At 40.9% G+C, this 14,877-nt stretch overlaps 1 protein-coding gene across 7 annotated transcripts in view; it reads left to right on the forward strand.

Moving 5' to 3' along the window:
• The window catches only part of pik3cd (phosphatidylinositol-4,5-bisphosphate 3-kinase, catalytic subunit delta), a 49,625-nt gene that overhangs the window by 17,403 nt on the left and 17,345 nt on the right, over nucleotides 1-14,877 (forward strand). For 5 of the 7 annotated variants that reach the window (XM_041846339.1, XM_041846337.2, XM_041846343.2 and 2 more), the window contains exons 9-15: nucleotides 6,893-6,989; nucleotides 8,671-8,801; nucleotides 9,024-9,074; nucleotides 9,391-9,558; nucleotides 10,316-10,437; nucleotides 11,248-11,394; nucleotides 13,804-13,903. In XM_041846339.1, the coding sequence (XP_041702273.1) occupies nucleotides 6,893-6,989; nucleotides 8,671-8,801; nucleotides 9,024-9,074; nucleotides 9,391-9,558; nucleotides 10,316-10,437; nucleotides 11,248-11,394; nucleotides 13,804-13,903 (816 nt within the window). The remainder of the gene's footprint in view (nucleotides 1-6,892; nucleotides 6,990-8,670; nucleotides 8,802-9,023; nucleotides 9,075-9,390; nucleotides 9,559-10,315; nucleotides 10,438-11,247; nucleotides 11,395-13,803; nucleotides 13,904-14,877) is intronic. The other 2 variants (XM_041846342.2, XM_041846344.2) reach the window with 1 other exon arrangement.

Genomic DNA, 14,877 nt, shown 5'->3' on the forward strand with positions numbered 1-14,877 from the left:
TCACTGTACATTAAATCCCTATCTGAATTCTGAGGAAATTTTGGCACGTAAAACTGCTTTACAGTGAACTCAAAGTATTGGGACAATGACACATTTTTTGTTGTTTTAGCTCTACTCCAGCACTTTGGATTTGAAATGATACAATGAGTAAGAAAGTTGGAGGCATAAATATCATACCCCCCCAAAAAATGCTAACCTCCCCTGTTATTGTAATGGTGAGAGGTTAGCATGTCTTGGGGTTTGATATTTGTGCGTCAGTAACTTTCTCATCATTATTCACGATTCATTCAGGATTATCCGTAATGATGGTAACATCCACATTAATGTAGAAGGTTTTAGAAACATTCTATTCTTATTTACAATAAAGGTGATTCCAAAATGGAACAATACATTATTTACCATTAATTTCCATTGGGCACAAAATCTGAAACACAACTAAAACAAACCGCAAATGCATCTAACAAATGTGTAGCATCACAAGCTTGATGTAGTCATTACGTGCTATGAATATGGGACCAAATACTTAACTTTTTACTACTTTTAATACACATATAAATGAATTTGTCCCAATACTTCTGGTCCCCTAAAATGGGGGGACTATGTACCAAAAGGGCTGTAATTTCTAAACGGTTCACCCAATATGGATGAAAATACCCTCAAATTAAAGCTGACCGTCTGCACTTTAATCATTGTATCATTTCAAATCCAAAGTGCTGGAGTACAGAGCCAAAACAAAACACAATTTGTCACTGTCCCAATACTTTTGGAGCTCAATGTATTTCCAAATATTGGGCACCTTGAAGGGAAATATGTAAAACCTTGGGTGTGTGTGTGCTATTTTTGCAGCTACAACCATGTTGCTATTTCAACGTGCTCTGACACACTTTGTGTTTCTGTGGTTGCATGGGTGTCTGTGTGGGTGAGTGTCAGTGTGTGAATTTGTTTGCCTGCACAAAACATGTATTTTTGAGTGAGTAGTGTGTGTGTGGTGGAGGGGTGTATGTTTTGCTGTTGTCGGATTGTGCAAGCGTGTTCAGCGGCAACTCTGTGTTTTAATGTCTTATCCGCTTCTACTCTTATCTGCTACACTATCACTCCAAGGAAGATTAGAGCGTCAATTTCATGGAATTCTATATTCAGTTTCTAAGCCAACCCACAGATATTCAAGTACTTCCACTTTCACTGCAAAGACAACTTCCTTCAAGTGGAACTGACAGCGTGTTAACTACTTTGCAGATATGAAACAAACATACAATCATTATATCAGTTTAAAAAAATATCAGATTCCCACATTTATAATGGGTTTTAACAATAGATTATATTTGACTCAAAATGTCATGACGTACAGTAAGACATTGTTGGCAGAATAGATGGATGCAGTTACAGTGGGGAAAAAAAGTATTTAGTCAGCCACCAATTGTGCAAGTTCTCCTACTTAAAAAGATGAGAGAGGCCTGTAATTTTCATCATAGGTACACGTCAACTATGACAGACAAAATGAGGGAAAAAAATCCTGAAAATCACATTGTAGGATTTCTTATGAATTTATTTGCAAATTATGGTGGAAAATAAGTAGTTGGTCAATAACAAAAGTTTCTCAATACTTTGTTATATACTCTTTGTTGGCAATGACACAGGTCAAACATTTTCTGTAAGTCTTCACAAGATTTTCACACACTGTTACTGGTATTTTGGCCCATTCCTCCTTTCAGATCTCCTCTAGGGCAGTGATGTTTTGGGGCTGTCGCTGGGCAACACGGACTTTCAACTCCCTCCAAAGATTTTCTATGGGGTTGAGATCTGGAGACTGGCTAGGCCACACCAGGACCTTGAAATGCTTCTTACGAAGCCACTCCTTCGTTGCCTGGGCGGTGTGTTTGGGATCATTGTCATGCTGAAAGACCCAGCCACGTTTCATCTTCAATGCCCTTGCTGATGGAAGGAGGTTTTCACTCAAAATCTCACGATACATGGCCCCATTCATTCTTTCCTTTACACGGATCAGTCGTCCTGGTCCCTTTGCAGAAAAACAGCCCCAAAGCATGATGTTTCCACCCCCATGCTTCACAGTAGGTATGGTGTTCTTTGGATGCAACTCAGCATTCTTTGTCCTCCAAACACGACGAGTTGAGTTTTTACCAAAAAGTTATATTTTGGTTTCATCTGACCATATGACATTCTCCCAATCCTCTTCTGGATCATCCAAATGCACTCTAGCAAACTTCAGACGGGCCTGGACATGTACTGGCTTAAGCAGGGGGACACGTCTGGCACTGCAGGATTTGAGTCCCTGGCGGCGTAGTGTGTTACTGATGGTAGGCTTTGTTACTTTGGTCCCAGCTCTCTGCAGGTCATTCACTAGGTCCCCCCGTGTGGTTCTGGGATTTTTGCTCACCGTTCTTGTGATCATTTTGACCCCACGGGGTGAGATCTTGCGTGGAGCCCCAGATCGAGGGAGATTATCAGTGGTCTTGTATGTCTTCCATTTCCTAATAATTGCTCCCACAGTTGATTTCTTCAAACCAAGCTGCTTACCTATTGCAGATTCAGTCTTCCCAGCCTGGTGCAGGTCTACAATTTTGTTTCTGGTGTCCTTTGACAGCTCTTTGGTCTTGGCCATAGTGGAGTTCGGAGTGTGACTGTTTGAGGTTGTGGACAGGTGTCTTTTATACTGATAACAAGTTCAAACAGGTGCCATTAATACAGGTAACGAGTGGAGGACAGAGGAGCTTCTTAAAGAAGAAGTTACAGGTCTGTGAGAGCCAGAAATATTGCTTGTTTGTAGGTGACCAAATATTATTTACCACCATCATTTGCAAATAAATTCATAAAAAATCCTACAATGTGATTTTCTGGAGAAAAACATTTCTCAATTTGTCTGTCATAGTTGACGTGTACCTATGATGAAAATTACAGGCCTCTCTCATCTTTTTAAGTGGGAGAACTTGCACAATTGGTGGCTGACTAAATACTTTTTTTCCCCACTGTAAATGCATGATTAAAATAATTCACCAAGACATTTCTTGGTAGTCCCAGAAATACTGCTATCAGGTTGCAAATCACAGCTTGTTTGCTGCCTCCACCCATTCGGGATGCACTGTTTCAGTTTCAATTACTCAATATTTTGGACAAAAACTGACTAATGTAACTAAGGCTGGGAATGTCAATACAATCAAACTAGCAAGGGCAATGATCACAAGTCAGCGTGGCTAATAGGCTAGCGTATCTATTTCTGTAGCTATTTATTTAGCAAGCTAAAAACACAGCCTAACGTTAGCTAGCTAGCTGCTGGGAGGATGTCATGTAATTGGAGGAGTGAGTGACTGACTTTTCCCCCTTATCTTGTTTTTCATTGGCTACACAGCTAGAGATGCAGGTGTCATTTGATTAGCTAGCAGGAAATGTCAATCGCTTTGCTAGCTAGATAGCTACAGTGCCTTGCAAAAGTATTCATCCCCCTTGGCGTTTTTCCTATTTTGTTGCATTACAACCTGTAATTTAAATGGATTTTTGTTTGGATTTCATGTAATGGACATACACAAAATATTCCAAATTGGTGAAGTGAAATGAAAAAAAATAACTTGTTTCAGAAAATTATAAAAAATAAATAACGGAAAAGTGGTGCGTGCATATGTATTCAGCCCTTTGCTATGAAGCCCCTAAATAAGATCTGGTGCAACCAATTACCTTCAAAAGTCACATAATTAGTTAAATAAAGTCCACCTGTGTGCAATCTAAGTGTCACATGATCTGTCACATGATCTCAGTATATATACACCTGTTCTGAAAGGCCCCAGAGTCTGCAACGCCACTAAGTAAGGGGCACCATGAAGACCAAGGGGCTCTCCAAACAGGTCAGGGACAAAGTTGTGGAGAAGTACAGATCAGGGTTGGGTTATAAAAAAATATCCAAAACTTTGAACATCCCACGGAGCACCATTAAATCCATTATTAACAAATGGAAAGAATATGGCACCACAACAAACCTGCCAAGAGAGGGCCGCCCACCAAAACTCACAGCCCAGGCAAGGAGGGCATTAATCAGAGAGGCAACAAAGAGACCAAAGATAACCCTGAAGGAGCTGCAAAGCTCCACAGCGGAGATTGGAGTATCTGTCCATAGGACCACTTTAAGCCGTACACTCCACAGAGCTGGGCTTTACGGAAGAGTGGCCAGAAAAAAGCCATTGCTTGAAGAAAAAAATAAGTAAACACGTTTGGTGTTCACCAAAAGGCATGTGAGAGACTCCCCAAACATATGGAAGAAGGTACTCTGGTCAGATGAGACTAAAATTGAGCTTTTTGGCCATCAAGGAAAATGTCTGGCGCAAACCCAACACCTCTCATCACCCCGAGAACACCATCCCCACAGTGAAGCATGGTGGTGGCCTGTAACAATGTATATTTGCTCATAAACATTACCCAAAGATTTGTTCATTTATTATCTTTTCATCCTTCCGACCCCATTGTCAGTTTATTTAAAAATGTAGCTACTAAACAGTTTGCATGTGTCATACGGGTGTTTATAAGGACATACAGAAAAAAGTCATGTTTGTGTTCTGAAGTGTTTTTGTTTCGATCAAGTCAGGAATATCTCTTATGTTCTCCCCTTTTTGCGAAATGCCATAAGAATGGTTTCACTTCGATACATGAACACACAGTTAGCAACACCACCTCTTTGAATCCCCATGCCATTGGTTACTATGGACTTGTTTGCTGTTGCTTTCAGGAAGTGGAGCGTGTATGTAGTTGTGTAGAGAGGGCATGGGTCGTAGCCGGCCGCGACCGGGAGACCCATGGGGCGGCGCACAATTGGCTCAGCGTCGTCCAGGGTAGGGGAGGGAATGACCGGCAGGGATGTAGCTCAGTTGGTAGAGCATGGCGTTTGCAACGCCAGGGTTGTGGGTTCGATTCCCATGGGGGGCCAGTATAAAAAATGATGTATGCACTCACTAACTGTAAGTCGCTCTGGATAAGAGCGTCTGCTAAATGACTAAAAATGTAAAAATGTAAACAATTTGTAGAATAGTACAGTACACTGAGGCCTGGGCCCAATTTCACCTTTTCACTTTGGCTCTTGGCACAGTCCTGGGTGTATTCATTAGTGCACACTATAGAAAAAACCTTTTGCAATGGAAAATGTTTTGCTACAAAAACAAGGCTACTCCCTCCTAGTTTTGCCCCGTTTGCTTCCTAGTAAATACGCCCTGATTTAAAAGAGGCAAGGTGTGAGGAAAGGCCCCATGTGTGTGCTGTGGGGAGCTAGGCCTCAGCGACTCCACTTCTGCTTTCTGGGCCACTTCTCTCTTCCGTCACCCAGAGGAGAAGGCAGGCCAGACAGCGGGCCTGCATCCCATATGCCACCCTATTCCCTGTATAATGCACTACTTTTGACCAAGGGCTATGGTCAAAAGTAGTGCACTATGTAGAGAATACGGTGCCATTTGGAACACAAAACAGGAAGCGAGAAGTTGTTATTTTGGCTAGCCATGGCCACTCGCATCGCCTTATTTTAGCTTGTTTTTTTTGCAAGTTCGCAGCTGAGAGATGCATTAGACTATATTGGTTTTCCCACCTTAGCTTGAGAAGCTAACCATTTACCATAAGTAATTTACAAGTCATTCTCATTAAACCTTGTGCCAGGAAGGGAGATTTGGACATGGGCACATTTGTCATATTTATGATTCAATACAATCATTCAATACTTACAATACAATGAGATACAATACAATGAGAACCCAATGAACCTTTATTTTATAACTCTAATATCAAGTATTTAACAGTTTCTAAGGTTAATTGAAATCCTTGTGATGGCCAATTAAATATTGTGGCTTGTATTGTTTTATGTATACTGTATATTGAAATGCAATCATTTCAAGCGATTAAAGGAACCATAGAGGCCTACATCACAAATGGCTTGTGAGACATAATGATATCAGTTATTATACGAAGACCTGTTTGTTAACCTAAGTGGAAACTTTCGCAAAGTGACTGTGCATTTTGGTGGTGCAAGAATGAGTCGGTTGTTGTTCATTGCACCATTGCCATTCTCAGTCATTCATTTAAAGACTGGAGGCTCCATTTAATAAATCTGTAAGTTTCCAGTTTATGGCAACACATCATTCCTCCCATGCAGCTAGATATCCAGTTTGAATTGAATATCAAGTTGTATTTTTATACATTTTTTACACCGTGTGGGGCTTCAACTTAGTTAAACTGTGGTATTGAGAGCCTGGGGCCACATACTGATTTGGATTGAATGAAGCCCAAGATGTGCTCACACATTTGGGTTCTTCTAAACAGATGTAAACGAAAACAGGTTAGAAAGTTTGAATTTGTAAATAGTGTGCTAATGACTATCAACCTTGGTCGTGTTCAGTAGGGCACACCGTAGCAAAACATTTCGGGATGAGAAAAACAATATTGTTCTTATTGGACAAGTTATGGTAGTACCTCCCGTTCCACTTTTTTTTCTCCCTTACTGGACATGACCACTGTGTTTCTCCCATAGAATTAGAATGAATAGAATGGACGTCCCCATTCAAGTCATGATGCTATAATGGATGGACTGGGGCCATTTTGAGGGTCCCGATTGGAGCAAAACTAGGTTGAGGATATCCAGGTTAGGACAACGTCCAACGTCCCTCACATGCGGAAGCTTTCGAAAATAAACAGATTCATGGGACCAGCACTATTGCTAACTAGCATCGCTGGTCCCTTAGTTTTAGAATTCTTCCACATGAATGCAAAGAGTTATGGGATATTAGAATCCTCTTGCCTTAACCTTTGTTATCCTCAACCGAGGAGCAAAGCAGGAAGTAAAAGCATGGAAGTTCGGCATTCAATCTGTGCTTTATTAACAGTCACCTCATTCTATGGTTTCTCCCACAAGGATTGTCCACTAGCCTGGGTAAACACCATGGTGTTTGACTACAAGGATCAGCTGAAGACTGGGGAGTTCCTTCTCTCCACCTGGCCTTCAGTCCCTGGTACAGTAGAACTACACACACACACACACACACACACACTGGAACCACTGCACGTCTTCAAAAGGATTGAAGTATACCACCCAGAGTAACACACACTGCTACATAGTATCGCAAATTGCTATTGTACTAAGTAGTTGCTTCACAAGCTAGTTGTTTTCTGAACTGCAAAATGTACACCATTGTTCCGATACAATTTTAATCATTGTACTATTTACCTATAGTTGTTTGTCATTAAATTGCTGCAAATTACTGGGTAATAGGTAGTAATAATACATTTAAAAATGAATTAAATATAGCTGCAAGCAGCAACAAAGGCTCCTAGCCACACATTTTTTTAATTTGAATTACAACACATTTGCAACTTGTTTTTTATATATCTGGGATAAGGAATGACATTTAAATGCTACAAAAATAAAGGCTTTTCCTTGTTTTAAAAAATGTTGTTACTGATATACTAAAAAAAGGAGTGAGGCTGGTCAAAATCTGTTTCACTTTTGTTCAAATTACACAATTTAGACAACCTACAATAATAATACTAGATACGATACCTCTGTAGTGCACGCATACCAATTCAAAACACTTTACCACTACATTTACTGAAAAGATGCACGTAAAGGTTTTATAGTGCCATCGACTGGTTTGGAGTGGCTATGTTTGATGTAGTCATTATTCCTTTGCAAAAGTGGTCGTGATGATTTTGGAAATATCAATACGTGCTTCAGAGTGGACCTTTCTTGTAGTGTCCTTAAGCCACTCAATCAGTATCATGTTGATGAATCAAAGAACAGTTGAATAGTTTTGAGTTTCGTTGGGTTTGCGGTGGGGACAAATTTGACATTTTCTTGGTCATCTGTTGATTACATTTCTTGCTTTTTGCAAACTCAGTAGAGACAGGGATTGTTACCATATTTTCATAGTTTTGAGTGAATCAGATTTTTGGTTCATGAAATGTTTCAATGTTTGTTCAAACATCCAAGATGGAATAAAATCAGATATGGTGGAGGTCCATAGGTCCTTGAGGCAAAACATTTTCCTTATGCTGAGAAACACTTTTGTACAGACTTTCGAAGCTCTACGTCAAACGAAATTGTGGGGCTGCACTTTGGACTTTTAATCATCATCATATCATCACCTACGGGCCATTCAGTTCGGGATTTGGCCCCATAATAACTCCCTCTGTGTTCTATTTGTATTCCCTTTTTTTTTTTTTTTATCTGGCCTTTAGACATTGGCCCCATGCAAGGAGAATCACACAAAAAGAATAAGGCTTCCAGCCGCTAAGTGGCTTGGAGCCTTAAAAGGGCAATCAACAGTTGCTATATCCATTTAGCAGTTGTTACATCCAAATTATTGATATGTTCCTATTGATTCTTGAAGAATTTGAGCTTAGTTCAACTGTGGTACCCCTACAGAACCCCAAAAATGTTTGTAAACAAAGTATATGTAAACAAACACTATATAGCCTCAAAACATGGTTAAAACTATAATGTTAATATCATGGATGGTCAGTCCTTGCGTTCATAGCTCTGTCTATGAATTTGAGAATGGTTACATTTCTTCAGCCCCATCCCACAGTGGCGGGGAGAAAGCTTTATTGTTTCTCCTGCTGATTGCAGCTTTTACACATTGATTTTTCTCTAATAGCTGAATATGTTTATTTCGGTTAAATTTGGCATCACAGATGATAAAGGCGACCTCTTGAATCCAATGGGCACAGTGGAGAAAAATCCCAACATTGATAGTGCAGCAGGACTCCTTATTCGCTTCCCCAATATCCGACCTCACCCTCTCTACTACCCCCATTTCGACAAGGTACACCTTTTACTGCACACATGTTTCAATAGTTGACATTGTACATTTGTAACCAATCTCGTATATTTGTAACCATTACACTTGTAACCATCTTGTACTGTACATGTAAAAAATATATATATATTAGATCTTACTATAGCTTTTATGAAATTAGACATTGGAATTATATTTTTAGTGCTATATTAAGATATCTACACATTTGTATGCACCTCCTATTTTCAGTTGAGGGACCTAGAAAAAAATGGAGGGAAGGTTATAGCCACTAAGGTGGAGGTAAGGGACTCTCTATTGTTTGTTTGAAATGTATAAGATTACATTAAAGTAATCCTTTGAAAACCACATTCAACTTTTTAAAACGCATAAACCATTTATTATTATTTATATTATATCTTATTGTATGTTTGAACTTTGAATTCATTATCAATACCATTACTTATCAATTATGTTCCTCAAAATTACCAGTGTTTTTTAAAACTACTTTTACATCAAAGTATACATTAATTGCTAAGAAATTACCATGCTAGTACCTACAGATCTACAGTAGGTTCACTCAACCCCTTCCCTGTTATCTTTGTATTGTGCTGCCCAGCATATGAAGCTAAAGGAAATAGTAGACAATAAGAACTACACAGAGTTCTTTGAGGACGAGAAAGAGCTTCTGTGGAAGCTACGCGGTGTGGTGCGGGAGCGCTACCCAGAGAGTCTGTCCAAACTTCTCCTCATCACAAAATGGAATAAGCACGAGGATGTAGCACAGGTAGGACACTATGGGCAACATTTTCCTCTCGCAAAGACAACTGAGCTGTGAGTTAAGGCACTGCAAGGGAAATTATCATCTGCATCTTTGACTTAAAGGTAACTGCCAAAATAAAGGACACACCAACATAAAGCGTCTTAATAGGGCGTTAGGCCACCACAAACCAGAACAGCTTCACCTTGGCATAAATTCTACAAGAGACGGTCATGGCATATGGTTTACATCGTTTTCATGCTCATCAAACCATTCAGTGACCACTCGTGCCCTGTGGATGGGGGCATTGTCATCCTATTGGGGTATAGCCATGGTAACCAAAATAACGGCCAAAATAATGACCTGCCCAGCATTTTTTTACATGACCCTAAGCATGAAGGGATGTTAATTGCTTCATTAACTCAGGAACCACACCTGTGTGGAAGAACCTGCTTTCAATATACTTTGTATCCCTCATTTACGAAAGTGTTTCCATTATTTTGGCAGTTACCTGTATGTTGTAACTTTTCTTAAAACATTTCAGTGAGGAGGAACTTTGTTTGAACCAGAGATTTAGTTACGATGTGATAGACATGCAGTGCATTAGTTCATAGTGCAGCTGTTTTTGCGATTATTAAATAAGTAATTATTTTCCATTATCATGTTAAAATTGATTCCTGCTTTCAGTATGCATTAGCAATGCGCATGTATACTGAAAAGGAATTTATAGTTCCAGTAGGTTCAATGTCAAAAGACAAGGTCTGACCTGTGCCATTGTGTCCAGATGGTGGGTTTTCTGCAGAAATGGCCGGATCTCCCTGCTCTCCATGCCCTGGAGCTGCTGGACTACAGTTTCCCTGACCCAATGGTCCGCTCCTTCACCATCAGATGCCTAAGGAAGCTGAGGTACTGTAACCTTAGGGGTAGTTTCCCGGACACAGATTAAAGATGCACTATGCAGAAATCGCTCCGCCATTTCCTGGTTGCTAAAATTCTAATAGTTTGCCTAATTTCAGTTTTTGTGACAAAACAAGCATAGTGTAGAGAATCATTGTACCATCTAAACCGCTGTGAAATATATTTTACATAACCAAAACTATTGTATTTTCATCTGTTTGAAGCTGTTGTACAAAACCGAAAGTAAAAGACGCAAAAACTAAACTTAAGCACGAGAAGTATAGAAATAGCACACATAGAACAGATCTACCGCTTCTTACACTTGCTTTCAATGAGAATGATAAAAATATAAAACACATTTCTATGTGAATTTCGTCAGGTCCCCAAAAAAGTTTTATATTGCAGCTTTAAGCCTTGACTAAAAATTATGTTAAATGGAGAATTCTCATTGAAAGTGCTTTTTAGTTCAGGACTAGGCTCAATCCATGTCTGGGAAACATTTGGCTCTTGCCATTACCTCTTTTATGCTTTTCGTTTTTGATAGGTTCTCAACAAAAAAATATCTCCTGAAATAGAAACAAGTGGTACAAATAACAAATAAAAACAAGTGGTACCACTTTAACAATGGTGTGAAATTAATGTTAAGAATTTGAAACAAGTGGAAAATTGGTTTTTAGAAGTGTCAACAAGTTCCAACCATACTGGATGCCCGTCAATAACTTGGTTGCTCAAAGACTATATACAGCTGGCAAAAAATTATCGTTTTTACAATGTTGTGAAAATGTTGCTGTAAATGACCCCATTTAATCTACCTCCCAGCAGAGATGAGGAGCTGCTCCAGTACTTGCTGCAGTTGGTTCAGGTTCTGAAGTATGAGTCTTACCTGGACTGTGACCTGGCTACTTTCCTGCTAGAGAGAGCCCTCTCCAACAAGAGGATAGGCCACTTCCTCTTCTGGCATCTCAGGTAAGGCTGTGTGCATGTGCGCATGCGTGTGCGAACAAACAACATATCCTAAAAACAGGACAGATCAAAGTAAAATGGACAATATGGAATGGACAATCAGGCTACTCACAACTGCTGTCCATGAGTTTAATCCAGTGGTCATGATCAGTGGTTTCAAGTTTGTATCCATTAATTTTTGACGAGCTGATCATAGCGAAAAAGAAAATACTTCTGCATTTCCCGCTCTGTAAACACCTTGCAAATAGGCTCAGGATAACTCCTCCTGATAAAGTTGGGTATGTGGTATTCAGAGCTTAAATAGCCTAATTGATTAGTCACAGGAAGTGTCGACCCACTGTTCACCGTCTTGGAATACCTGATGGTCAAATACCAACCATTCAACCTCCCGAGGGAGTTTTCAGCTGTTATCGTGACAAGAAAAATAGCAAGCTGGCAATTAACTAACTATACAAAGCTATAAACAAGCAAGAAAACCTACATCCAGAGGCTGCTTTTCTGGTTTTAATTTCGCGTCACTAAGACACGTGATACCCAACTTCCATCAACACGTCTCCAACTCCACTAGGGGCGATAAAGTCATAGACCACTGTTATTCTACCCACAAGCAAGCATACAAGGCCCTCCCTCGTCCGCCATTCGGCAAATCAGATCATGACTCCGTAGTCCTGCTCCTGTTTACAAGCAGAAACTCAAACAGGAAGTACCCGTGACTCGCTCTGTTGAGAAATGGTCACCAGAATCATAGATTATGCTACAGGACTGCTTTGCCTAGCGCTGATTGGAATATGTTTAGATACTCCTCCGATAACATTGACGAGCTAACTACCTCCGTCACTGGCTTCATTAGAAAATGCATCGGCGACGTTGTCCCCACGGTGAGGGTTCACTGCTTCCCCAATCAAAAGCCCTGGATTAACACCAAGGTTGGCTCTAAACTAAAGGACAGAGATACCGCACACAGAGCCTTCACAGACAACCCTGATGCTACGGCCGAAGACAGGAATAAGTACAAGAAGTCCCGCTATGACCTCTGCAGAGTCATCAAATGAGCAAAAGGACAATATAGGAATAAGGTGGAATCATATTACACAGTCTGTAATCCCCACATGGTTTAAGATGACCACCTTCATTCCTGTCCCCAAGAACATGCCACAATGACTACCGCCCTGTAGCACTCACTTCAGTAATCATGAAGTGCTTTGAAAGGCTGGTTATGGCACACATTAACTTCACCATCCCAGACACCCTTGACCCACTCCAATTTGCCTACCGCCCCAACCGATCCATAGAAGATGCAATCTCAATTGCTCTCCACACTGCCCTCACCCACCTAGATAATAATACCTATGTGAGAATGCTGTTCATTTACTACAGCTCAGCGTTCAAAACCATTGTCCCCTCCAAGCTTGTCACCAAGCTTAGGGCTCTGGGTCTGAACACCTCCCTCTGCAGCTAGATACTGGACTTACTGACGGGCCGACCCCAGGTGGTGAGGGTAGCCAACATCACCTCCGCCACGCTGACCCTCAACACGGGGCCCCACAGGGGTGTGTGCTTAGTGCCCTCCTGTACTCCCTGTTGACCCACGATGGCGTGGCCACGCACGACTCCAACACCATCATCAAGTTTGCTGACGGCACGACGGTGGTAGGCCTGATCACCGGCGACGTTGAGTCAGCCTACAGGGAGGAGGTCAGTGATTTGGCAGTGTGGTGCCAGAGCAACAACCTCTCCCTCAACGTCAGTAAGACCAAGGAGCTGATCGTATACTACAGGAAACGAAGGGGCGAGCACGCTCCCATCCACATCGACGGGGCTGCAGTGGAGCATGCTCTTGAACAGCTTCGATCCCCAAGCAATAAGACTGATAAATAGCAAACAAAATAGCTACACAGACTATCTGAGTTAACCTTGTATCTTTATTTACCTTTTATTTACATTTTTGCACTGTCTCTATGCACACTCACAGGGCCCTACACACGCACACACACACTCCATCTGCTCACTCACACATAATATGCACATACATTTATACTGACTCTACACACCCGCACACCCACTCACATACAAGCTGCTGCTACTCTGTTTATCTTATATCCTGTTGCCTAGTCACCTTACCCCTATACATATCTACCTCCATCACTCCAGTATACATGCACATGTAAATATGGTATTGGAACTGACACTTTATATAGTATGCTTACTTACTTATTGTGTTCTTCATATTTATTTGTATTTCTCATATGTCTTTTCTAGTATTACATTGTGTGTGCGCGCCTGGCTATGTGCACGTGTGTGCGCTTTCGTGTGGAACAAGCACTATAACTCTGTATATGAATTGAACACTAAGGTGGTGTTGTCGGGTGGTGTTGGTAGAAGTTGTGACAGAAGCCTTTGTCCTCACTCCAGGTCAGAAATGCATGTATCCTCAGTCAGTCTGCGTTTCGGACTGATTCTAGAGGCTTACTGCAGGGGCAACATCTATCACATCAAGAGCTTATGGAAACAGGTGAGCACACCTTGAGACTATATACTTGGTCATTCTTAGACATTCCTTAGAAATAGCATGTATAGAGGAGTAGGGGAGACTGGGGGCAATTGTAACATGTTTTGTATTTGACTCTATTGCTCAGGGACCACTCGAACTAGGCCAGTAATGTTTTTATATAAGAAACGTACATCTGTCTCCTAATCATTCATACCATTTAAAGGTCTGTATATAAGACGGTCGTATCACAATATTGATTTTAATCCGAAAAGTCCGGACGTTACATTTGCTGCCGTGCCAGGGGAAATTGTAACAGTAGCTGGGGTCAAATGTAACACCTAAAAAATAAACAAAATAAATTACCTTAATTTTTAAATAATTAATGTTTATGAATTATCATATCATAGACATATGTAATAATTTTGCAAGAAATATAAGTATTTCTATGTACGTAACAAATATTTACAGTAACACCCCTGTTTGTGCATGGCCATTCGGTACCTCTTAAAACATCTGAATAGTCTGATGGTGCCCAGAATATATCTGTTTACAACTTATTTGGCACTGTACAGGACCCCAAGGCTATTTAAAGTTAGTATTTGTATATTTCATGTAAAATTCATACAATCTTAAAGTTAAAATCACTTGTTTTCATAATGTGGCTGCTTGGCTCAGGGTCATTTTAATTACCCCCAAGCCATGACAAAACTTAATGTGCTAGGCCTCCCGAGTGGCGCATCACTACAGACCCGGGTTCGATCCCGGGCTGTATCACAACCGGCCGTGATCGGGAGTCCCATAGGGCGGCGCACAATTGGCCCAGCATCGTCCGGGTTAGGGGGGGTATTTGCGCTCTAGCAACTCCTTGTGGCAGCACCTGAAGGCTGACCTCGGTCATCAGGTGAACTGTGTTTCCTCCGACACATTGGTGCGGCTGGCTGTATAACTCATGTGCCTACCAATAGACAACAATAGTGACACGTCAATCATGCCAA

This window comes from Coregonus clupeaformis, chromosome 24 (assembly GCF_020615455.1).
Source record: "Coregonus clupeaformis isolate EN_2021a chromosome 24, ASM2061545v1, whole genome shotgun sequence".
In the NCBI taxonomy this organism is placed as follows: Eukaryota; Metazoa; Chordata; class Actinopteri; order Salmoniformes; family Salmonidae; genus Coregonus; species Coregonus clupeaformis.